This window comes from Myotis myotis, unplaced genomic scaffold, assembly GCF_014108235.1.
Source record: "Myotis myotis isolate mMyoMyo1 unplaced genomic scaffold, mMyoMyo1.p scaffold_m19_p_17, whole genome shotgun sequence".
Lineage (NCBI taxonomy): Eukaryota > Metazoa > Chordata > Mammalia > Chiroptera > Vespertilionidae > Myotis > Myotis myotis.
In genome coordinates, this window is record NW_023416321.1 from 45,538,186 (window position 1) to 45,564,108 (window position 25,923).

Consider the following 25,923-nt stretch of genomic DNA (forward strand, 5'->3'; position numbering starts at 1 on the left):
TAACTTGAAAATATTTTAAAAAATCAAATAGACAATCTAAAAATGTGATTTTAATATATTTGGCAACATAGAAATGAAAAAATATTAGAATATATTATCACTGGTAAAGGTGGGTATCAGAGTAAAACAAATATATGTATTAGGAAGCACTGCTACTAATACTAAGTCAGATGTGGTCTTTTATTTGTAAATTTTCACCACAGATTAAATTATGTGACTGTCTATTTTTACCTTCCCCCCCCCCCCCTTTTAAACAGGAGAGACTTACAAGTAGTGTTTGAGCATCATGGAGTTTTTAGGTTCAACTTTAACGGCAACTTATGCCCATCCTAAACCAACACCAACCAACTTTCTACCAGCGATCGGTTCCGTGACATCAAGCTATAGGGACCGCTTCCCCCACTCCAATATGACCCATAGCTTAAGTCTTCCTTGGAGACCGAGCACATACTACAAAGTAGCTGCTGACTCACCAACCTTGGGCCCCTACTGCACCAGATCTCAGAAGGTGTCCGAGAGCACCATGCTCCCCTTCGTTTCCAATAGAACCACTCTCTTCACGCGGTACACTCCTGATGATTGGTATAGGTCCAATTTAACCAACTTTCAAGAATCCAACACTTCCCGACATAATTCAGAGAGTCTAAGAGTAGATACATCTCGCTTGATTCAAGACAAATATCAACAAATAAGAAAAACCCAGGCAGATTCCACTCAAAATTTGGGAGAACGAGTCAATGACATAGGATTTTGGAAATCTGAAATAATTCATGAGCTGGATTCAATGATTGGAGAGACAAATGAACTAACTGATGTTAAGAAAAAATTGGAGAGGGCTTTGATGGAGACGGAAGCCCCTCTTCAGGTAAATATAAGGCCTAATGATTAATGACTCCGTTGTTACGATTATAATTCACTGGTTGAATTTCTGAGGTTATTTATTGGTTGAATTGGGTTTTATTTCACCTGTAGAAGTCAGCCCCTATCAATAAATTTGTAACTGGTGCCAGTAATGTTAAAACAATTGCTATTTTTACACATTATACAGAGCAATCATATAAGCAGAAAGAATTCTGAATGCAAAGCAAATGAGGCTAATTAAAGAGGCACCTTGTAACATACAATATATTTAAGAGATGGGAAGATGAAATTTTCATCTTGGTCATTGATGTCCCTGGATTAACATAAACAACATTTTGGGGAAAAATACACCCATAAAACCAACTATTTGTTTAGTCTGGGCTGTGAAATGCCTGTGTATACGGTATAATTCCATTTCTTGGCACAAGGAAGTAATCAAATGAAACTTTCCATATATATATATGTATATATATATATATATATATATATATATATATATATATATATATATACATATATATATTCTTGATATAATTGATTTCAGAGAGAAAGGGAGAGGGAGAGATAGAAACATCAATGATGAGAGAGAATCATTAATCGGCTGCCTCTTTCATGTCCCCTACTGGGGATCAAGCCTGCAACCCAGGCATGTGCCCTGGCCAGGAGTTGAAGCGTGACCTTCTGGTTCATAGGTTGACGCTCAACCATGGAGCCACACCAGTCGGGCCAAACGAGATCTTCTTAGGAGATGGAATAGTTTGGTTGAATAGAGAAATGGGACTGAGGTTAAGCCAGTTGGGGTCATGGAGGCCACATTGCAGTTGGTTACTGGCCTCTGACCAGGCTTCTGAGTGGACTCAAATTGCCTCCAACCTTCTGAGTGTGTGAGGGCACTCCAACCTCATTCTATACACTATCACTGAAGACATTCTATGTCTGTGTGTGTGTGTGTGTGTGTGTGTGTGTGTGTGTGTGTGTGAGCAAAGCTCATACCATTTTTATATTTGTGTGACTTATTTGCCACATGATAAGCATTTTTCATAGTTTATTGTTACATCTGTACTGGCAGAGTTTAGAGGATCAAGGAGCTGACGTCTAGTGGGTTGAAGAGTTTGTTGGAGACCCCTACACACTGTTACTCTTTTTGTGCCCCCTCCCCATTAAAAACAAGCACATACAAATACATGCAACCCACCAGAAATTTTGAGAGGTTGATAGACACTAACTATGTCATTTTAAAGTAACTCATGGATCGTTTTGAGGGATTAGAAGCCCTTCCACACTTTCTCTGTGCTCCCTTCAGTGTGAGGATTTCTGGTCTGTTATACGCCCTGCTACACCCAACCTCACTTACTTTAAATTATCCTGAAAAGTGCTCCTTTCAGAGATGACTACTTTCCGTGAGATGGTTCTCACTTGAATTGAATTTTTTCTTCAATATTTGCCCAGAAGTTTTTGATTATTTATTATCAACATAGTATCTGAAGGCCCTGATTAAAATTAGTCATGTAAACTGATCTCTTTCAAAAGAGAAGATATAGATTGTCAACTCATGAAAAATGTTAAAACTTCATAAAAATGCTAATTAAATCAATGAAGGAACTATCTTTGGCCTATAAAATTAACAAAAAAATCGATAACGTCTAGGATTGGCAAAGTTCAGAAAGTGGACACTTTCATATATTGCTGGTAGGACTGTGGAAAGAAGAAACTTCCTGGAAAGTGATTTAGTAATACACATTAAAATAATCAGAGTTCCTGTCAACTCGTTAATCATCATCTATCAGATGTAAATTGCACTATTAAAAAATTAAAGATTCACTCAAAGATTTTGCTCAATAATATTATATCTGGACTATAATGTTCATACTATTATATTTTAAAAAATTTTAAATTTAACATTATAAAGTCACCACATAGCATGAAATAGTCTTTGAAAAAGTATTACATAATGTTCTCTCATACTTAGTTTATTGTTAGCAATCTAAACTATTTTCCATTGGTGCCATTAATATACTTTGTCTCAAAGATTATTTTATGAATAGGGTCTATCATTTAATGTCAACCCTAAAAAGCATAATATAAAATTATAAGGACACTATAATCTCTGTTTTGTTAAAAACAAACAAACAAAACAGTGATAGGAGTATGGCTAAATCATCTTCTATTTGTCTGTATTTTTCTCTTTAACGGATAAGACCATTTTATTTTTATAATTGCCTTTTTAAAAATAATAGCTTGGATTTTGGCTACACAAATATTTTGGTGTCTTTAAAGACAATCATTTGTTTTTTTTTCTCTTACTCTTCTTATAGAAAATATTTGGAGCTAATATAAATAATACCTTGAAGACTCAGGTTATTGAAGTATTTCTGTAGAAGAAATTAACACCAAGTAATTTTCTCAGGTGCTAATTTGTGGAGATCAAGTTGAAACTATCTGCTTCATTTTGTCAGCTCTCCAAATTAGGAAAAATTTCAAACCACAATTGAAGAGCTAACTCTTTACCTTCTATCTAGAACAAGGGATTTTCTTACTAGTAGTTGTCATGATTGGTTTGATCCTACATCTCCAATAAAATGGCTTGAAAAGTTGGTATTGGGAGTGTTTGCTGACTTCTGTTAGAAGCAGGTCATTAGACACTCAGGTCACAGGTGTTAGTCAGTTTGTGTTAGAGGTTTTTCTAATCTGTGTATCTGCAGGTAGCTCGAGAATGTCTGTTTCATCGAGAGAAGAGAATGGGCATTGACCTAGTTCACGATGAAGTAGAAGCAGAGCTGCTGACGGTAAATATGGGGGAAATGCTTCAACCAGAAACTTAGCTGCCAACATGCATTTAATGTTAAAACAAAAGTGATGTTACTAGCCACTTATAAATAAGAAATTATAACATCAAGTGTTTATAGCATTTAGAAAACAACCTTTTTAGGCTAGAAAAGTAATAGATATTTATTTAGAGAATTTGAAAGATACAGAAAAGGATAAAGAAAGATAAAAATCACCTGGATCTGACTTACACAGAAATCACTATTAATTTGGGGGCATTTAAGCTTTCTTTTTATTAAATACTTAGATAGATACCACCCAACTTAAAGACACACAGACATGTCTTCAGGATTAGAAATATACAGTATATATGAATTTGATTAGTGATTTTTTTTCTAGATCAGTGTTCAATGGTGATTATTAAATATACATGTGGGAAGGCAGCACTGTTTTAAAAAAGATCATTTTTAGAGCAGTTTTAGGTTCACAGCCAAATTGAGAGGAAGGTACATATAATCCCTGTAGTCACACATGCATAGCAGCCTCAGTTACCAATACCCCCTACCAGAATGGTACATTTGTTATAAATGATGAACCTACATGGATACATCATCTTCACCCAAAGTCCATAGTTTACCCATAGGGCTCACTCTTGGTGGTGTAGATCCTATGGGTTTGGACAAATGTACAATGACATGCATCCTCCCTTATGGAATCATACAAAGAATGATGCCCTAAGAATTCTCTGTGTTCTGCTGATTTACATCCCTAACCCCAATAGTGCTTTATTCATTTAAAATTTTGTATTGGTTATTATTTCCACACATCATTATATATGCTTTAATACATGATTTTAATGGTTACATCATGATCCACTATCATTTTTTTTGAAAAATCAATCTTCTCTTTTTTAATAGTTAGATTGTTTCCATTATTATTATTATTTTGTTCTTATATTTTAATAACATTGCAGTGTACAAATATATTATTGATAACTGATGTATTTTTATTATTTCCTTAGAATACATTTCAAAAAATGTAACTGGTGTGTCAAAGGGTATAAGCATTTGGGAAGCTTTTGGTGTATAGCCAAATTGCCATCAGAATCTTATTGTTATATCTGCACTCCCATTTGATTCTCCCACTATGCTCTCTTCTACCTACCACCAATTCAATATGACTTACTTCTAAGTCATACTGAACTTCATTTACTAGGCTTGCTACCACAGATGTCTGCCATTTCTTAAGATTAGCCATTATATGCCTGGGCCCTTCCTAATCTCTCTCTCTCTCTCTCTCTCTCTCTCTCTCTCTCTCTCTCTCTCTCTCTCTCTCTCTCTTTCTCTTAGCCATATCCTCTATTAAGCATTAATTTTATATCCCTAAGTACCTGTCAAACATATTTACATTGGTGACTCAATTTTTGGTTTACATTCATCAAGCCTAAAAGTGAGCTTTTCTTCTATCTTGATGTCTTCTGCTTTCTGCTTTCTATTAATGGTACCAAGGTTCCCCCATTACCATGGCATGTCTTGCTGACTCCCATCATCTCTGTAATCAGTTTCCAGCCCCTGTACATTGTTCCTCTGATTTGTTTCTCACCTCTCTCTTTTCCACTTCATTTTCCCTAACATTGTTCTAAATCATCCTTTCCTCCTTCATAGCTGATAAATGTGAAATCTGCAGATGCCTTGTTGTCACTGAGATGCAGTAAATTATAAGCCACTTCTAATAGTTTGACTTCATGAGTTTGCCCACAAACACACTAAAGCATTTCTAAGAGATTTCATTTGAAACTTGGCTACTTTAGTGTTTCCATAATTCTAGCTCTCAAAATTGCACCCTGTGAATGCTTTTAAAATATCAGTGATTAGGTCCAACTTCCAGAAATTCTGATTCAAATCTGGAGTGGGGACTAGGCATTGATATTTAAAAATATTCCCCAAATAATTTTAATTAACATCCAGAGTTTAGAAGCACTTTTTTAAAACTACAAAATAGTATCGATAGAAGTTAATATCTAAATAAATTATCATATTATGTTCATATATTGGAAGACTTAAATAGTGTTAAGATGGTAGTACTTCCTAAAATGATCCATAGATTCAACACAATTCCTTTCAAAATCCCCAGCTTATTTCTTTATAAGAATTGGCAAGCACATCCTAAAATTTACATCAAACTTCAAAGGATGCAGAATAGTCAAAATAATATTGAAAAAGAAGAAAGTTGGAGGACTTACACTTCTTGATTTCAAAACTTACTACAATGCTACAATACAAGGATAGACATATAGATAAATGGAATAGCATTTGAGAATCCAGAAATAAGCACACATTTATGATTAATTAATCTTCAGCTGGGTGCCAAGTTTATTCAAATGGGAAAGGGCTATTTTCTTCAACAACGGTGCTTAGATAGTTGGATTTATTTACATACAAAGAACCAAAGTTGGCCCCCTACCTCCCACCATACAAAAAATGTTGAGTCAAAATGGATGAAAGACATAAATGTAAGAGCTAAAACTTTAAAACTCTAAGAAGAAAACATACCCATAAATATTTATGACACTGGAATAGGCAGTAGTTTCTTAAATATTATACCAAAAGCACAAACAATATAAGAAACAAATAGATACACTTGGACATCATCAAAAGGAAAAATTTTGATAATTCAAAGAACATCATCAACAAATTGAGAAGACAATCACAGAATGGAAGAAGACATTCTTTGCAAATCATACATCTGATAAGGGACTTGTATCTAAAAGAAAAAAAGAAAACTCTTACAACTGAAAACAAAAACAAACAAACAAAAAACCTAGTTCAAAAGTGGGCAAAGAGTCTGAATAGGGAGTTCTCCAAAACTCCAAAGAGGGTATAAAAATGGCTAATAAGCATAAGAAAAAAATGCTCAGCAATATTAGTCATCAGGGAAATTCAAATAAAACCACAATGAAATATCACTTCATACCCATTAGGATGGCTAAACTAAAAAATACCAAAAAAAAAAAAAATAGCAAGTGTTGGTGAGAATGTGGGAAAATTAGAACCCTCATACAATGCTGGTGGAGATGTAAAATGATGTAACTGATTTGGGAAATGGTTAAACAGACTTATCATCTGATTCAGTAATTCTATGCCTTTGTATTTACCCAAGAGAAAAGGAAGTATGTGGCCACACAAAAGTGTGTACATGAATGTTCATAGCAGCATTATTCATCACAACCATTTAGAAACAGCTAAATGCCCATCAACTGATGAATGATAAAACGTGGTCTCTCCACGCAATGCTATTCAGCCATAAAAAGGAATAAAGAGCTGCTGCATTCTACTACATGACTGATCCTTGAACAAACTCTGCTGAGTGAAGGAAGCCTGTGGCCAAGGACCACATACTGCATGATTCCATTGATATGAAATGTCCAGATTAGGGAAATCGACAGAGACTGACAGTAGATTAGGGTCTGCCCAGGAGAAGGTGGCTTAGGGATTGGAAATTGGGGATAACAGCTGAGGGGTATGTTGTTTCTTCGGTGGGTAATGAACATATTTTAAAAATTGATTCTAGTGATAGTTATGCAACTCTGTGAATAAAAACCATTAAATTGTACATGAATTCTGTGGTATGTGAACAATATCTCAATAAAATTATTTGTTTTTTAAACAACAACAAGACGCACTGCTTTAAAGGCAAATATTTTCCAGGTCAGTACCAGACACTGCTTGACCTCAAAACACCAGAGTCTGTGATTAGACTAGTGGTTCATCAACTGAGGGTGCTTTCGCCCTGGCCAATTAGTTCAAGCAGTGATTGTATCTTGTAGCCTACTCAAGGAAATGATATTAGCATACCTTATTTTTACCAAAACAGGCCTCAGTTTTTTAAATAACTAAGTGAATATTATAAAAAATATAGGAAATAGCTTTAAAATGCTTGCTTTTGAAAAAATGTGGGTAGAATAAATATTTTCTCACGAATTCTGTTGATTCTTTCAGTCAGTGGTCTTCACCAAATTCTTACAAAGTGGCTTCTCTGGGGGAACTGATCAGGACATTATATCAATGGAACTCCTAGATCAAGCTAACTTCTTGGACTTTAAAGAAAAATGAACCTTTGAGTGAAGATTAATGAGTAAATTAACACTGGGGACAGTCTCAATGGTTTTTGGTTTTAGACATTTAGACCTTCCTGCCTCCAACCCTCTGACATTATTTAAATTCATATATAAAAATTATTTTTTAATGTATTTTATTGATTTTTTACAGAGAGGAAGGGAGAGGGACAGAGAGTCAGAAACATTGATGAGAGAGAAACATTGATCAGCTGCCTCCTGCACACCTCCCACTGGAGATATGCCCGCAACCAAGGCACATGCCCTTGACTGGAATCGAACCTGGGACCCTTCAGTCTTCAGGCCGATGCTCTATCCACTGAGCAAAACTGGCCAGGGCCATATATAAAAATTATTGTTGAAGTATTTTTTATAATAAGAGTCTCATTAAAAGTATTTTTTTTTTCACTAAAAGTCCCAGGAATGCCCACCATGTGCATCATGTACAGAGTATAAAAGCTCATTAGGGTTTTGGGTTTTAAGTGGTTTTTTTAAAGCATTACTCTGTGCATCTTTTGCCAACACCCACCTCAATGAAATAGCTACACACACACACACACACACACACACACACACACACACACACAGCCGTAAAGAGGAAGACCACCAAAACTGAAAACTGAGACTGATGCACAGGCTGTTGTGAGAATGTGAGAAATCTTTGCTACCTGTAAGGGCAGAGGAACCTTGATAAGATGTGTTAGGGATTTAGTTTTTCATTTACTTCATTAATTTAGGATATTAAAGAATCAGAGAGTAATCACTGAAATAACTCTAAGGATATTCAATATTTTTATGTTACATAATTAAGCAGTAAAAGATAAGACTATATAGTTGAGTAATAATTAACATTGGAGTTGAAGGACTTTATAACCAAATTAGCAAGGCCAAAATGAAAAGGAGCTATTTAATTATTTGATAATTTAACATCATAGAAATCATAAATGTTGACATATCAAAAACACCATGCACAAAATATAAAGGCAAAGGCCAAACTGTAAAACACACACACACACACACACACACACACATATACATATATATATATATATATATAACATATTTGATGGGAAAAGATTGACTTTTTCATATAAAAACACATAAGTTAATTTTAAAAACAATGGAAAAAGTGGACAAGCACAAAAGAAAAGCCAAATGGTGAACCAATGAATAGTCATAGCATTAACCCACACATTTGGACAGGTGTGCTTTTGGGGGGGTCCTATCACATTGGCAGAGATTAAGAGGAGTCATAATGGCTACTTGGCGTGGGAGCTGAGGAAGCACACACCCACTTATGGTTGTAAATGGCACAGCTTTTCTGAAAGGCAATTTGGCTGTACTTGTCAAAACCTGGAAAAAAGGCTACCCTTTGGCGATGTCTAAATATTTATTGAAGTTGTTGATCACAGCATTGTTTAATGTCATGGGGAAATGTTCAAGTTTAAAATTAAAAAGCAAACCACAAAACAGTGTGTATAATATGATCACTTTTCACTTGAAAAAGATGTAACAGTTTTGTGCACTTTTTAAATATCATCTTGGTACTATTTTGAGTTCCTAGATCTTCTAATGTGAATATCAGAGAAAACCAAATGATTGTTTTAAAAACTCTGATACAACACTTATTATATAGAGTGTATACATAATAGCAGCATCAAAATCCCACATGTGAGGTCAAGCAGAGCAGTGGGGTGGGGCTGTGTGGCTCAGGTGGGCCAGTGGGGAGGGAAGGCAGCCTCTTTGGACCAAAGAGCTGGGCATGTTGGAGGCCACATCATGGCTAAAGACAAGCTGCCTTTTGACTGCCTTCCCCCTCCCTGATTCACTGTCTTGGAAGAATAGTTAATATTCACTTTGCACATCACCAGAATTTTGTTTGTATAGAACCAGAGATGTAAAAAACCTTGAAATCTTACCCCTGTTCCAACTTGTTCCATATGATTTTCTATAGCCCTATAAATAATGAATTTCAGTCTGATATTTAGATCACAATGTTATCGGGGCATATGTGTATATAAGTGGATATATAGTTGTTTACTTGTTTAACCAGAAACAAAATTTTCCTTCATTGATGTTTTGTTACATTATTGACTTTGAATGCAATGCTCAATAACAAAAACATTAATGTGTGTGTTTTTCAATTGAGTAGGAAGTTGATAATATTCTGTGTTGTCAAGAAAGGATGAAGCTGCATTTGGATAAGGCCGTGGCCCAACTTGCGTAAGAGCTTTACCTCATACAGTGTAAAACCTATTGCCTCTCATATCGTGTAAGACCTATTATGAAACTGTACTTCTATGCCTCCCATTCAGATTTCTCTTAGCTTTTTATATGGGAATTTCTTATACATGGATACACAAACACACACATACGTGCTCACGCATGTTTTTATTTAGAGATTAAAATGAGTACTTGGAATACTTGCTTTACATTTTTATTTAAAAAATAATTTGAGATTTCATAGAAAGTATTTCTGTCTTAACTTGGAGTACGGCTAAGATTTCTTTGAACTCAAAGACTATTACTCTTTGATGAGAGCGTGACTTGTGGGTGTGCAGCCCAACAGTCAAAGAGAGGTGAACCGTGGTTCACTTTCATGTCTACTTCCTCTACCTTCTTAAGGACCTGGCCTTCCCTGATTTCCTGGCAGAAATGCTCCTTCTCTGATCACACCATCTCAATACTCATTACGACCATTGCATAGCAATTGAATAATAATTAATATTGGAATGAAGGACTTTATAATCAACATTCGTTACATCTCAACATTCATTCATCATTGCATTGTAACTGTCCGTCCACCTTATTCTTTACCAGAACGTGCATTCCTCTCTTCTCTGCAATGGCAGGTGGTAGCAGATGTGAGAAGGGAGATAATAATCAGAGGAGGGGCTTGCATAGTGTTAGGGGCTTGCCTAACATGAGTAGACAGATCAGTGTCCATTTGGTTATGGCCACAGAAAGCAGTTGGATTCTGCATATACTAATGTTATCAAGGATTCTGTGTGACATCCTCAGAGCAGTGAGCCTTGTAGCCGTGCTCTTACTTCTTTCTTAGCTTGCCCAGCCTGCCCACCAAGGCAGCTGTGAAGGTGGGGGAGGTTCAGGTGCCTGAGATTTCTCTTGAACGCTTACTAGAAAGAGTCTGATGTGGAAATTGGTGACGCTAGGGATGATATTAACTAAGGATGACTCACTACTTGTGGTTTGTTTAACTATACAATTTACTTAAGATATAGATACCGGGCAGTAGCGTTCCAATATTAACTTATGGGTTCTGCTCCCCAGGAATTCAGAATCACAGTTTAGTGAGGTTCAAAGAATTGCTTCTATGGTTTTCTCCTGGTCCAGTTCCTAGGCCCCATTTTCTTTCATAATCTACAACCTGCTGCCATCTTCTGTGTCCTTTGCTCTTCTTGGCCCAGATTGTGCCGCCCCGGACAGCACATTCTCCTCAATTTCCCTTACCGATGGTCGCCATGTGGCCCTGGTCCAGCCTGTGTGGGAAGTTCTGTTTCTGCGTGTGCACTTGCTTGGCCTCCGTGTTTGCGATCCTTTAAAGGTTTGGGCGAGATGCCCACCTCACTTCCTGTGATGGCTTCCTCGGCATCTGGGGGCCTGAGTCCCATATATGGCCACGGGGCTGGATCCATCCAAGGTGATGGGAGGAGGAACGGAGCAGTGAAGCACTTAGCTTGGATCTTAGCTGGAATTGGAATCTCATTGAGCACCAACATGGCAGCCAAGAGTTCCCATCGTGGGCTATCAGTAGGCTGGTGGGGTGCTGCCTGAAGGATTTTTCTTAGCTCTAGATACCCAGAGAGATCTGAGGTCAGGTCATGGGAGGAAAGCTGGGGGCCATCCTCATCTGGGACAACAAATAAGAAAGGCCTTCTAATCCTTGAGTTTCAACCAAGAACCCGAGGGAAGAGGCCAAACCCAGAGTAGCAAGGGGAGATGCCTTGTTGTCTTTTGTCCTTTGCACATGTGTACTGTTGCAGAATTCACAGAATGCAGGTGACTTACATGCTGCTACCCTCGGTTCCACTTCATAAATAACAATCAAAAAAGAGATCTGAAAGGTCAAGTGACTTACCCAAAGGCACAGGCTCAGTGGCAGGGATGCTGCAGCTAGAACCAGTCCATTCAATTCCATGCAGGCTTTATTGAGTGATAGCTTCATGCTAAGACAATTTTTGGAATACAGAAATGATTAAGATCACTCAGTTGTTCCACTTTTTCATATACTATCTACATGCTAGTGACTCCCAACTTTTTCTTACTAGTCTAGAACTTTCTCCCAAATTCCAACAACCTACTTGGTTCCTGCACTTGGATATTCAGTGGACACCCAAGCTCAGCATGTCAGCTGCATTCTGTCCAGTCCTGGGCTCCTTGCCCACAGTCTAGCCCACCCTTGTTGATAGAATTTGCTCTTCCAATCACTGAACTTCAGCTCTTTATTCTCACTGATGTTCAGTCTCCTAGGAGATTCTCTTGGTCTCATATTTAAAACTCATCTACCCTCTGTCCGAGCCACCCCCATCTCACCTCGGTAACTGTCCCGTCTGCTCCTGAGTCTCCCTGTCCTCTTGCAGCTGTTCCCAGCCCAGCACCAGAAGGCTACTCTGAATTTAAGTCCGTGATCTCTCGCTTCCTCATGAGGAAAGCCAGATGCCTCTGGTATCCTGAGGTTCTGCTGAATCTGGTTCCCGCAGCGTGCCTTTGCTCACATGCCGCCTCCTCAAGGAGCCCTGCCCAATGGCCCCATTTAACATCCCCACTCATGCTCCTGGCCCACTTTCCTGCTAACAAACCACATGACTTGCTTATTCATCATGAGCATTGCCTGTCTCCTCCCAGCAGGATGCAGGCTCCTCCAAGGAGGAGATGTTTTGTCACCTTCTGGACGTGCAGAGCAGTGTCTGGCATGTGGTAGCGGTGGTTGCTATGTGTTGAATGAACTCCTCCGTGAGTGAAGACATGGCTGCCAGTCTCCAATGTCCCCGCTGGGGCTGTCCTTTGGTAGTGAGTGCCAGGCCTCCTTTCTGCTGGCAGGGCAGGAAACCACCATCTCAGAGCTCACCACCACCTCCTCCCCAGAGGGTGGCTGCTGAAGCACACCTGCCTGGGAGCCCACCCATCCGACTCTTCCAAGCACTGGCTCCTGCCCTGGAGGTTGATTTTGACAGCAGGGAATGGGGCTTGGGGAGGAGTTGAGGAGGGAGACAGACAGGGCAGTGCAGGTGTGGACAGGTTCCTCTAAGCCAGGGTCCTCTCTAGAACAATTTGTATTTTAAGAAGATGGGCCCCAGTCCTAGGGCTCCAGATACTTGACCCCTGTCTACCTGCACATCTTCTCTCCTATCCATGGGAGGAACATGAAGGGCAGGGTTCTAATTACTCACGTGCATGGCCATGTTCAGGGAAGGCTCCTTGTAATGGAAAAGTTGGACATGGTGTGAAAAAGGGAAGCAGTAGTGGGTGGGTCTCAGCACAGAGGGCGGTTCCTCTCCCTCTTATGAAATCGCTCCCTGAACTTGAAGCTCCGTGTCCTCCTCTGTGTTATAGAGCGAACAGAGCGTCCCAGCATGAGCTGGAGAAGGACCTGCATGACAAACAGGTGGCGCACCGGATCGACGAAAAGTGCCACCACCTGCGAAACACCTCGGATGGCGTCAGCTACTTTCGCGGAGTGGAGAGGGTGGATGCGACGTAAGTGGGGCACACACCACTTCATGATTTTGATGTTATTTACTGTGTTCTCTCTTCTTTCAAAGTGATGCAGCTGACAGGTTAAAATGGGAGTCGTAGGGAGGCTTGGGAAGGGAACGGCCACCCCTGACCTGGACAAGTGTCCAGTCTAGTCGCTGCGTGTTCGCAGTTGGGCCTTGGCGCTTACAACCTATATTCTTTTGGAAAACAATGTTTGTTCTTCAGATTCTTACCTATGGAAGGAACACTTCCTGATGTAGGAAGCCTAGAAAACACAGCTAAACATAAAGGAAAGTGCCGCCTGTGTCTGATGCCTGGGACTCAGTGGGGTGTGGGTTGAAAACAGCTTACTGGTGTTATTTTTATTACCACTGATGGTTGAACGTGGTCTGTCTGTGGTTGCTCTGCTGGGCCCTGGCATGCAATCTTGGGTTCATGGTCTTTTCCAGTCATTTGAAAATAGTCAACTCGATTGAGGTGAAATTCACCTACAATCAGTGTATTCAGTGTAAGTGTACATTTTGATGAATTTTGACAGGTTTCTATTTTTATGTAACCATGACCATAGTTTAGATGAAGAATACTTCCATTGCCCTAGCTGGTTTGGCTCAGTGGATAGAGTGTCGTTGGCCTTAGGACTAAAGGGTCCCAGGTTCTATTCTGGTCAAGGGCACATGCCCAGGCTATGGGCTCAATCCTCAGTAGGGGGCGTGCAGGAGGCAGCTGGTCGATGATTCTCTCTCACCATTGATGTTTCTATCTCTCTCCCTCTCCCTTCCTCTCTGAAATCAATAAAGATATATTTAAAAAATACTTCTATCACCCCTAATAGTTCCCTTGTGCTCTTTCCCACACTCATGTCCCCTAACCAAGTGGGTTCTCTCCTGTGGGCCAGTCACCCCAAAGCAGCCGCTCTCTTAGTGCCCCTGTAGAGCAGCAGCACCAGCGCTGTTAGGTTCAGGGTTGTGACTCAGATTCAGACTCTGTGCTCTAAGGGGTCCCCCAAAGCGCCTCTGCCTTGGCTGGACGTGAGCAGGAAGTGTCTTCCTCTGCTCCCCCAGGGGTGGGTGGGCGGGCCTGAAACCACTCACTCTGACCACATAGGCCTCTGTACAGGGCGCCTGTGTGCAGCATGAACTCTTAGCCACCTCTTGTAGAATGACAGAGTGTGGAGTAAATAGGGTGTCATTTAGGGTCACTGGAGCCTGAGCTAAAACCTCTAGCCAACAGTAAGAGTCTTGTTTGATATCTTACCACACCAACAAGTAAAGAAATGTCACCCATGAACCTACTATCCAGAGATGCCAATGTTAACAATTAATTGTCAGTCCTTCAAATACATTCCCATGCATGTGGACATAGAGTTATGCTTTTAAGTAATGGTATTTCATACACGCAGCTTGAGTAGCATGCCTGAGTAGTCAGCTCATGATATATTCAAAACATTGTTTGTGGAAATATTCTTCTGCAACATGAGCTTGCATGCTATAAGGGTTATTTTTTTTTTTAATGTACCATAATCACTCAGTTTTACCTTGAAGCATCAGGCTGTTTCCAAGGTTCCAGTAATTGACATAAATATTGCTGAAAATGGCACTCGCATATACATCTTTGGGAACATTTTTCCTTGGGGTAAGTTTATACACTGTTTGCTTGATCAGCACACATTCACCTTGGAATGGCAGACGATTAGGGTTAGCATTGCCCCTGTGCGGGAACCTGTGGACATACATGGCGAGTCCGCATTTTCAGCTCTGGGGACGCCGTGTAGAACAGAGTGACATAGTTGATACTGTATGTATATGTGAAAGTTGCTAAGTCTTCAAATCCTCAGTTCTCATCACAAGAAAAAATGTGTAATTGTGTATGGTGATGGATATTAACTATACTCATTGTGCTCATCATTTTGCTATATATACATTATCAAATCAATATGTTGCATGCCTAAAACCAATACAATATTATATGTTAATTATATCTCCATAAAAATATTTCTAGAAGTGACCTTTCTGGGTTATATGCATTTGAAAGGATCTCGTGTACATTGACTTTTTACACTCCTCCGTGGCTGCACCAGTTCAGCGTTCCTACCTGCAGAAGATGAGTTTCTCTCCACAGTTCACCAGCAAATCGTTATTCTCTTCACTCTTTGCTTTTTGATAAGAGGCTTATTAATATATCATTGTTTTCCTTACTTATTTGGTTATTCCTGATGTGGAATATTTTTATATGCTTACTAAGTGGGTGTGACACATTTGTAATGAACCTACTACCCTTACACTCCACCAATCTTTTTTTTTCTCCCCCAAACTAGCAAAGGAGTCAGTGTGTGGTTTGGATTTATAGAAAATTGGCTAACAGTAAAATATGGAGCAATTAAGAAAAATTTAAATTAAGCTTTGCTCTGATTTTGCGTTTGGGGCACTCACGTTGGGATCAGTGTACGGGTTCTCTTGAGCAGGATGGACGATGGCCAGTTCATCGTTGTCACCGTTGTCTGGCTCTCCTTCCTTTGCCCAGGGTCTCAGTGCCAGAGTCGTGGGCCAAATTCACAGACGACAATCTTCTTCGCTCTCAGAGTGAACGAGCAGCCTCAGCCAAACTAAGAGACGACATTCAAAACCTCTTGGTAGTGACTGCAAATGAGATGTGGAATCAGTTCAACAAAGTAAACTTGGCCTTAACTAATCGCATTGCTGAGACTGCCGATGCTAAGAACAAGATTCAGGTTCACTTAGCAAAGGTAAGTCCAGCCCCGGTGATGCCCTAAGCTGAGCTGATGGGCATTGCAGGGGCACTGGGACCAGGGTGCTCACCACCCAGAGAGCGGCAAGGAGGCACACGCCTCCTGGCCCTACAGATGAAGAGAAATTAAAAACAGTACAAAGTGCACCATTTATTTTAGCAAGGCAGTCAGGTGTCAGATGGAAATAGGAATCCACTGGCTTTGGGAACACAAAGAATGCACTATGTCATAAGCTCTTCCTAGTATTTTTAACAGAAACAAAAATATTATTAAAGCTCAATGAATCACTGTATGTAACTAGGAAGTGAAATTATTATTAGAACATATGGTAGGAATGTTTTCTGTTGAATTATTTCAGGCACTTGTTTTTTCTTGAATACAAAACCAAACACTGGAAATTATTAGGTGGTTCAAAGTGTTTCTGATATCGAGCTTTTTAAGTGCTCTAAGTATACGAGTTTTACAAGGGCAATAAAATGAAGGGCTCCATCAGAATTCAAGATAATCAAGGAACTCTTCTTTGCTTGATGTCAGCCTCAGAGCCCTTGTTGTGTCTGTGGGTTATGCTGCATCTGTTGTCAGTTCCTTCTTTAAGAACCTTACAGGTCTGTGATGTCACTTGGGAGTGATGTTAGCCCCTGGAGGGCCCCATGTTCTCAGGATGCAGTGAGGTGTCCTTCCTCCTCGGGGCGCTTTATTCGGGCAACACACACTTAGTGAGTCAGAGAGTGTGCTACCGACTGTGAAGGGCAGAACAGAGCATAAAATGTAGTTTTTGTCCCCAGACTGTAGACATTTATGGAAAGGTATCCTTGGGACAGTAAGAAGCCTTTGGAGGCCTTTAGAAGACTGATGCGATGGAGTCCCTTAGTTCTCCAAACTTTACTTATTCCTGTGTTAGTCTGCTGGGGCTGCCAAACAAGGCATCAGAGGCCCAGGGGCTCACACAGTGGGGATTCGTTGTCTCACAGTCTGGAGGCTAGAAGTCGGAGGTCGAGGTGTCAGTAAGGTAGTTTCCTCCGGCCTCCTTCTCCCTGTGTCCTCACACGGTCTTCCCTCTGCATGTGGCTGTGTCCTAATCTCCTCTTCTCATAAGGACACCAGTCACATTGGATTAGAACTTTTACTTAGTCACATCTCCAAATACAGCCAAATCCTGAGGTACTAGGGGCTAAGACTTTAACAAATGAATTTGGGGGAGGGTGGTGGAGAGGGTAGAATTCAGCTTATCAAAGCTACATTCAAGGCAGGCACTTGAGGGTGTAAGTTCGTGAATGACACGTCGACCTTGCCATCTTGAATGTCACAGTGAGACAGACATGTACGTAGAGAATGATGAGTTGCATCAGAAAGGTGCAGAATGAAGCCCTTGGAGCTACAGAGAGAATGTGTTTAGCAGAAGCAGCAGTTGTCTGCAGTGGTGAGAGGCAGGAGCTCTGGAGCAGGGCCTTGGTGCAGGAACAGGGCAGAGGTTGCTGGGGCGTGGGCGGGGGGGGGGGGGGCGGTGTCACAGATTAGGGGACAGATTTAAGAGTTCCTGAGATAGACAAGCGCTGAATCCATGCGATCATGTGAGAGCTTGGCAGGGGACGGGAGAAAGGGTGCAGCAGAGGATGGTCTGGGGACAGTACCTTGCACTGGAAGTGAGCAGGGAGAGTTAGAACGACAAGTAATTAGGACAGCAGTTGGCCAGAGAAACTATGGCAGGTGATGGTTTAAGGGGAGGGGGCCATCAGAAAGGCCCATGGCTTTGAGGGCACAGTCTCATGAGGGCCGCTTGGCCAGAGACAGTTCCGCGGCCACTGAGTAGGGTGAGCAGGAAGTGCAGGCAGGGAGTGAGCATGTGACAGTGAGCCTGGGGAGACAGCACCTGCTGGCAGCACCCCCTGGGCCTGGGTGAATGGGTGGTAGACAGGCAGATTTAAAGGAATTGGGTGATATTGGGTGTGTCTCAGGCGGAAGGTATGGGCAGGGGAAGTGGGAGAGTGATGGGAGGGGCCTTGGAGAAATGGGCATGCAGAGGTCTGCATGGAGGAGGAGGTAGGGTTTTCAGAGCTTAGAGGGGGGCTCGCTCCACAGAGGAGACCCAGGGAGAGGGCCAGGTTTATGTGGTTGGGGGGAGGGGTGTCTCTTTAAGAATAAAGGTTATAAAGTCAGGACTACAAAACTGCCAGTGCCCCTCTGCCCCCTTGCAACTGAGACTCCCTGAAGCTTGACCTCGATTTGCTTCAAGACAAATCCCCACCAGCAGGAAGACATCCCTGTGCGGTTAGTGAGCAGAGAGAGCAGAAGAGAAGAGGGGAGGACCGAGTGAGGTGAGGAGGGCAGTTAGGGCCACTCAAACCTCACAGCCTCACTTTTCTCAGTTACAACAGGTGATGTGGCAAAAAAAAAAAAAAAAAAAAAAAAATTAGAAACTGGTTTTCTGGGGAAAAAATAGCTCTGATTTATAGCATTTGCCTATTTGACATAAATTACCACCCTGGCTGATGTCGGGAGTCAGGAAGACGTGTGTAGTCAACTCTCCAGGGCAGGAAGAGAGAGAGCTGCCCAGCACAGGCTCCCTGGGGCTGGGACTGAAACTGGGACTGGCACTGGGACTGGAGTGGGCCAGTGTGCTCAGGGAACCCACCTCCCCATCCCAGGAGGCAGGTGGGCCACCCTCTATGGACAGGCAGGAGGAAGAGCAGGTGGGAGGCATGCACAGCTAGGCATCGGGCATTCGCTTCTCTCTCTACAGACACTGCAGGAGATTTTCCAGACCGAAATGACAATAGAATCCATCCGGAAGGCCATCAAGGACAAGTCTGCCTTCCTGAAGGTGGCCCAGACCAGGCTGGACGAGCGGACGAGGAGACCGAACATCGAGCTCTGCAGAGATATGGCCCAGCTGCGGTGAGTGGGGAGGGGGCACCCCTGCAGGGGGAGAGCCGGGCCCTTTGGGACAGTGCACCAGCCTGCCCGGCTCTGTGTCCTTCAGGAAAGCGCTCTCTGCGAACACACAAGGCACCTAATGAGAAAGCACAGTGATGCTCATTGCCGGGACTTCTTTAAGTATTGATAATGGGAGCTGGTGTCCAATGCCCACAGAGTTTGATTCACGGAGTTCCATTCACAGAGTTTGATAAAAGTTCTTAAGATGGATGTTGGTGGTTGGACGCATAGCATGTGAATGCACTTAATGCCACTGAACTGTGCACTTAGAAGTAATGGAGATGATACATTCTGTATGTATATTTTACCATAGTTTTTTTTTTTTTTTTAAAGGAAAAGATATCAACATTACACACAAAAAAAGTGATAAACAGTTGGCCTCATTCAGAGAGGCCAAGGTGGATTTGGGGTTCCTCAGCTTCTGGAGTTGTCTGGAGTATCCAGAACACCTTGCTATGCATGGCAGAGTGCATTGGTTTACTGTGTATTTATTCCAAGTGCCTGAGACTTGTCAGAAAAGGGACCTGCATCACAATTCCACTGACCCCTTCTCTCTGCTTTTGCCCATTTGCTCTCTTTGGCCTCTTCTGGGGGTTAATACATCTGCTCTTGACATTAAGAGCATCTTCATGATCCCCTAAAACCCCTACAGAGTTTTAGGGTCATTTCAGCTTGTTCTGTTCTCAGTAGAAATCGAGACCAGCTGGTCTTCATCAATACATCTCCCGCGCACACACGGCCGGAGGAATCTGACACCACCGTTTATCTACTAAACACTGCATGTATTTATTACCATTTTAACTTTGAAGACTCCTTTTAGGATGGGCTTGTAAGGAATTGGCCAGGGTCCAGTATTCCCCCTTAATTCTGGCTTTATTTCTAATTTCCAAATGCCTGCTTCTGCCTTTCCTCTCTGGATTTCATTGTTGCTATTCTTTGGTCACAAAAGCTTCTTGCAGAGGTGGAGCCACTGCAGGAGCAGAGGGGGAGCCCTGAAGTCCAGAGCTGTTTCTGGAGAGAGATGCCAGCAGTTGTCCCTGGCCCAGGACAGAATTCCCATGTCATCATGCAGGCTTTATCCAAGGGCTTAAACGACCCTAAGCTTCACCAAAGAGACAGTGTGGGTTTTCTGGAGGGAAAGGAAAGAGTGATCTTCCCGGGGCCAACAGTGATGAAAGTAACAATACAGATGGTGATGGAGGCAGTAATAGCAGCTGCGCCACCAGTGATCTCACTCTGCGCTGGCCGCCGTCCTGAGCATTCACCTCCCCTCATACATTATCTTCAGGTTACAAACCAGGGAACTGCGGCAGAAGTGGGTTGAGTGACTTGGTCCATGTGGCACCTGGTGGTACAAGGAGAGCCACAGTGTGAATCCAAACAAGCTGCTTGCGTCTGCTCCCCCAGCTTCCACACTGGGCTGTTTTCACCTTCCCCTGCCGCGTAGCTGGCCTCCTCTGACCTTAATGCCCATGGGGGTGAGTCAGCAACGCAGATACTGCATCCTCATCTCTCACGAGGATGAGAGGAGGATGAGGCCGAGAGCCAAGGAGGAGGTTGTCACTCAGCACGCACAGCCTGGGGGTCTGTGTCAGATGCTAAGAAGCACGTGTGAGAAGGTATGCAGACAGATTACTGCATTTCTCCCAGGGGAGCTGTTGTCTGAGGCTATAGCCACAGAGGAGTTCAGCCAACTACATGCTTCTCAAAGAGAGTTCCCTGGAGCCCCTCCGGTACAGAGCCCATTATTTAGGGCAGGCTGCGCTCCCTCCAGAAGCCAGGTGGGCCCAGTGGCCAGTGTGCAGTGACTGCGCTCCCGGAGAGCACACTCATCTGGCCAGTTAGGGCTGGGGCACAGATTGTGGCTTCATGCAGATATGATTAAGAGAAGCGGAACTGAGGTTTCATGCTCTGAGAAGCTTTCCTGCGTCCTCACCAGTGGTGGTGAGATTCAGACTGCAAGCACAGGAGCACAAGCCAGGCGCTCTCCGAAAGGGTTTGGAGTGGTGGGCTGGCCTGACAAACAACCGGGCATTCACAGTGGCTCCCTGGCGCTGAATGGCTTTCACTCTTTTCCTCCTTCACAGCCACACAGAGCTGCTTTTCCTGACTTCCTGTCGACTTTGTAGTACGTCTACTTCCCTTGCTCCTTCACTGGCTTCAGGACAAAACCTGCTTTTGTTTCCATAAAGATTTCTTGTTAAAATAGCATTGCCAAAAATATGGTCCCAGAGTAACAACAGCGGAATTTGGGATTATTATTGGGGGAGGGGAGTATTTTTCCTCTTCCACTGATCATTCTGAAAGCAGCCCTTTGGCCCGCCAGTAGAAGAAAAAATAAGTCCACAAACTCAAAGGAGTGAGGACTGAGAAAAATTGCTGTTTTCATTTCAAGACTTTTATTTTCATTTAAAATGTTCTAAATGGGTTCTTTCAAAAGTAATTGTAAACATTCTTGGCATCGTTGGCGGCAGGCCAGACCAGGCTCCACTTCACTTAAATAATCTTGATACATTTTTTAACTACGGTCGCTTTATTTGTATTTGAATGCAAATGTTTTTCAATTCTGTAATTCCCCAAAAGTTATGAGAGGTTTCGGCAGGACAGCTCCTTGTGAGCTGCAAGAACAGGAACCAGAGTGAAGTGTGCCTGAGGGAGGGAGTGTGTCCCTGATGGCGCAGGTGGAGGGAGGGTGGCCTCCTGCAGTCTGGCTTCACACAGCAATGGGGCACAGGGTGTTCACTGCCTACTTTCTATGTGTCTTAAATTCCTTTTTTTAAAAAAAAAAACAAAAAACAAAACACCCTGATATTTTAATGTGCATATTTTCAAAAGTTCCCTCAGATACATCTTCCACTAGACTATTGTTTGGCTGCTAGGAGTAAATATTCATATATCTTCCTGTTCCTTGGGGTTCAGGGTTCCTTTTGAAGGCAGAGGCAGGGCGCAGGGGCGGTGGAGATGAGAAGCAGGCCCAGTGTGACCATACACAGCCCTGGGCACGGAGCCCATCGCCGCCTGTACAGCAGCCTCCCGGGAGGCCTGCTTCTCTCCTGGTGATATTTTATACTCTGGGGTCCTTACAAAAGACTTAGTTTCAATCCAACATGATCTAAACAACAACAAAACATGCTTTTTATCAGTTCTCCGGTTTTGTGTTTAGCAATCCCAGACTGGGAGAAGCTTAACACTGAAGTTTCCATTCTGTCCCTCCCCAGTGAGAGTAAGAAAACAGGCACAGGGTCTCAGATGAAAGAAGATGCATGGCGTGGATATTTCTCATGGCTTGTTGCTGCTTCTATGAGCCTGGGGCTAGGGGGTGGGGAGTGGGAACTTTGCAGTGTCCTTCCTCTCAGGTTGCCTGAAGGTAGAAGGGAAGCTGAACCTCGAGGCCCCTCCAAGCCCCTCCAGACCCCCTCCAGGCCCCCTCCAGGCCCTCTTCAGGCCCCTCCAGGCCCCTCCAGGCCCCCTTCAGGCCCCTCCAGGCCCCTCCAGGCCCCCTCCAGGCCCCTCCAGACCCCCTCTAGGCCCCCTTCAGGCCCCTCCAGGCCCCTCCAGGCCCCCTCCAGGCCCCTCCAGACCCCCTCCAGGCCCTCTTCAGGCCCCTCCAGGCCCCTCCAGGCCCCCTCCAGGCCCCTCCAGGCCCCTCCAGGCCCCCTCCAGGCCCCTCCAGACCCCCTCCAGGCCCCCTTCAGGCCCCTCCAGGCCCCTCCAGGCCCCCTCCAGGCCCCTCCAGGCCCCTCCAGTCCCCCTCCACGTCCCTCCAGGCCCCTCCAGGCCCCTCCAGGCCCCTCTAGGCCCCCTCCAAATCCCCCCCCCCCAGCCTCCTCCAGGCTCCCTCCAGCACAGTCTCCATCACTTGGGGTCTGGGGGTCTGGTTCTTGTTCTTGAAAGACCTTGTGGACTTGGACCTCTGGGTAGTGCCCCACCTCCCACCGTTACCATCCTAACTTAGGATATTGAAGTTGGTCCTCATCCAACAAGCATGTTTTGCATGCCTGTCAACTGTGGGAGGGGCTGCTGGATTCAACCTCAAGCAAGATGGGCTCAGGGCGCTGGTGCTCCTGGAACACCCACACTGTGGACATGAGAAGAAGTCTGTTCCTCTGGGCTTTGAGGAGGGCACACATTAGCAGATCGGGCAGGTGGGTGGTGGATAAAGTGCTGGGCTGAGGGCATGGGAAGGGTGAAGGCGCTGAGGTCAGGGACAGCAGGCACGTTCCAGGGCATGCCAACAGAGCACAGGGGAGGACTCTGTGGCACATGTGAGGTTCTCTGGGAGATGGAATAACAGGACTGTGACTGAGGGATGGGCTATGAGGAAGAGGGCAGGTCACGATCATCAGAGGGTTTTGTTTCAGCATCCTCAGGATGACATTGCCAGTGCCTGGGATGGGACACACAGGTGGCCTGGGTGCTGGGGGCCCAACTGCTCCATGCCCTGCGTAGACCTGGGCCAGCCACATCCTAGCATGGCCAGCCGGAAGGGTGAGCCCAGCACAAGGGTGTGGTGGGACCCTCGGGGAGTTTGTGAAAGGGTCATGGTGTGATGGTTGCGCTGTCCAAGCGAGAGGTGTGCTCCCAGTTGTGTAGGTCAGCTGAGTCATGTCAGAAACCTCTCTGAAGGTCAAAGAGAGATAAAGTCCCTCAAAATTGTGTTTCCTTTTTGAAAAATATTTATTGTTTTCTTTCTGAGTTTAAGAATAGTATTAGTTCATGATAGAAATATCAGAAAATGAAATAAGAAATAAAAAACCACCCTTAATTCTTTCTGCCATCAAGGAATAAGCAATGCCATCTACTTGTCATATTTGCCACCAAACACAAGAACAAAACTGGGATCTTTCTGCATGTAGATTTAATATCCTGACCCTCAACCAGCACTGTGCGTCCTTCCCGATGGCAAGCACAAGGTGGTTGTTGTTGTTGTTGTAAACATTGCTTGCATACTATTTTGTCATCTGGCTATAGTATATGGTATTATTTGACATTAATGTTTTCTTCCTCTCATTTTGTCATATTCTACTACTCAATACAAGATAAAACTGTGAAGAAATTATTTCGTTATACTTTTATGTCACACTTTTCACCTTGCTTACTTTTTTTCCCAAAAGTTGTGTGTGGTTTTTTTTTGTGTGTGTGTTTTTGTGTATGGGTGGTTATTCTGATTTTAAAATAAATTCAAATAGTACAGATCTATACAGAATACAAAATGAGGCTCCCTCTCTTGGCCTCTCCACCCTCTCACCCCCAACCTCAACAACAACTGTGATTTGTGCAACTCCTTAAATAAGATTACACTTCTCCCTGTAGGAAAGGCATGCATGACGGATTTTGAGTAGAACAAAAATTGTTACTTTGGTGCCATTTTAATAATCATAACAAGCTGTGAGAGCCCACGTGGGGCCTGACATTATACTGGCCCTGTGGCAGGTTGCCAGATTTTGCAAATTAAAACAGGACAGCCAGTTAAATTTGAATTTAAGATAAATAATGATTAATTTTTCAGTATATATACCCCAAATATTGCATGCAACAAACTAAAAATACTTATGCGAAGTAAAAATACTTGCACTAAGTATTATTTAGCCTTAAAAAAGAAGGGAATTCAGGCACCTGCTACCACATGGACTGACCTTGAGGACACTATGCCAAGTGAAGTAAGCCAGTCACAGAAGACAAACACTGTGACTCCACACATATGAGGTTCTTACAATGGTCAGATTCATAGAGACAGAGGGTAGGAAGGTGGATGCCAGGGATGGGGGGTGGGGGGTGGGGGGTGGAATGGGGAGTTTGTGTTGAATAAAGGCAGAGTTTCCATTTTGCAAGATGGGGAAGGCTCTGTGAGTAGATGGTGGTGAAGGCTGCATAGTTAAAAATACTCAAGATGGTAAAATGTTTGTTATGTGTATTTTACTACAATTAAGAAATACTTATAATTAAAAATTACACGTGCATCTGAAATTCAGATTTAACTGGGCATCCTGTTTATTATGGGGCAACCCTACACTTTGGGGATTACAGGTAGAAATGAGGTGGTCTCACCGAAAGGGTTCCAGTGTGTTGAGGCCAATATCCCGGTCTCTGCTTCTGTCCTTTTCTCATAGGGAGCTCAGCGACCTAGCTCTTCATATGGCCACCGAGGCTCCTCACTTCCTCTTAGCTTCCTGTTGTGTGCAGCTATAAACACACGTGGCCGAGGGCCCCTAAAAGGCAGTTCACCAGTCCTCTGGGCCTAGTTTCCTCATCTGTAAAACAAGGAAGCTAGGCTCCATGACCTTTCACATTGATTTTCCAGTTGCAAAGTTCTGGGAAGCTATTAAATTGCCTTGGTATAATGATTTTAATATGGTCTGAATATTTTTTCTATGGTCACAAAATCTTTTTCTGTCTCTAGGGATGTCCACATCCCTTTTGCTCATTGTCACTGCCCTCTTTATATTACTATCTTTTAATTAATCTCATGTACCTCCAGTCCACTGATAAATGAACCCCAAAATGAAGAAAACCTTAACTTTGAATAACTGGTTAAAATTTGGTGAATTTGAAGTTGTGTTTTCAACTGACCAGAGTCAAGCAGGGAAGCAGCATGGTAATTAATAACAGTGGAAGGGGCCCTAACCAGTTTGGCTCAGTGGATAGAGCATCGGCCTGTGGACTGAAGGGTCCTGGGTTCAATTCCGGTCAAGAGCATGTACCTTTGTTGTGGCACATCCCCAGTAGTGGGTGTGCAGGAGACAGCTGATCAATGTTTCTCTCTCATTGGTTTCTAACTCTCTGT

At 43.0% G+C, this 25,923-nt stretch overlaps 1 protein-coding gene across 1 annotated transcript in view; it reads left to right on the forward strand.

Moving 5' to 3' along the window:
- The first annotated feature begins 286 nt into the window (after window positions 1-286).
- TEKT3 (tektin 3) overlaps window positions 287-25,923 on the forward strand; it is a 28,365-nt gene continuing 2,728 nt past the window's right edge. Inside the window, exons 1-6 of the mRNA XM_036341511.1 lie at window positions 287-865; window positions 3,564-3,647; window positions 9,894-9,964; window positions 13,316-13,459; window positions 15,980-16,202; window positions 18,946-19,100. Of these exons, the coding sequence (XP_036197404.1) occupies window positions 287-865; window positions 3,564-3,647; window positions 9,894-9,964; window positions 13,316-13,459; window positions 15,980-16,202; window positions 18,946-19,100 (1,256 nt within the window). The remainder of the gene's footprint in view (window positions 866-3,563; window positions 3,648-9,893; window positions 9,965-13,315; window positions 13,460-15,979; window positions 16,203-18,945; window positions 19,101-25,923) is intronic.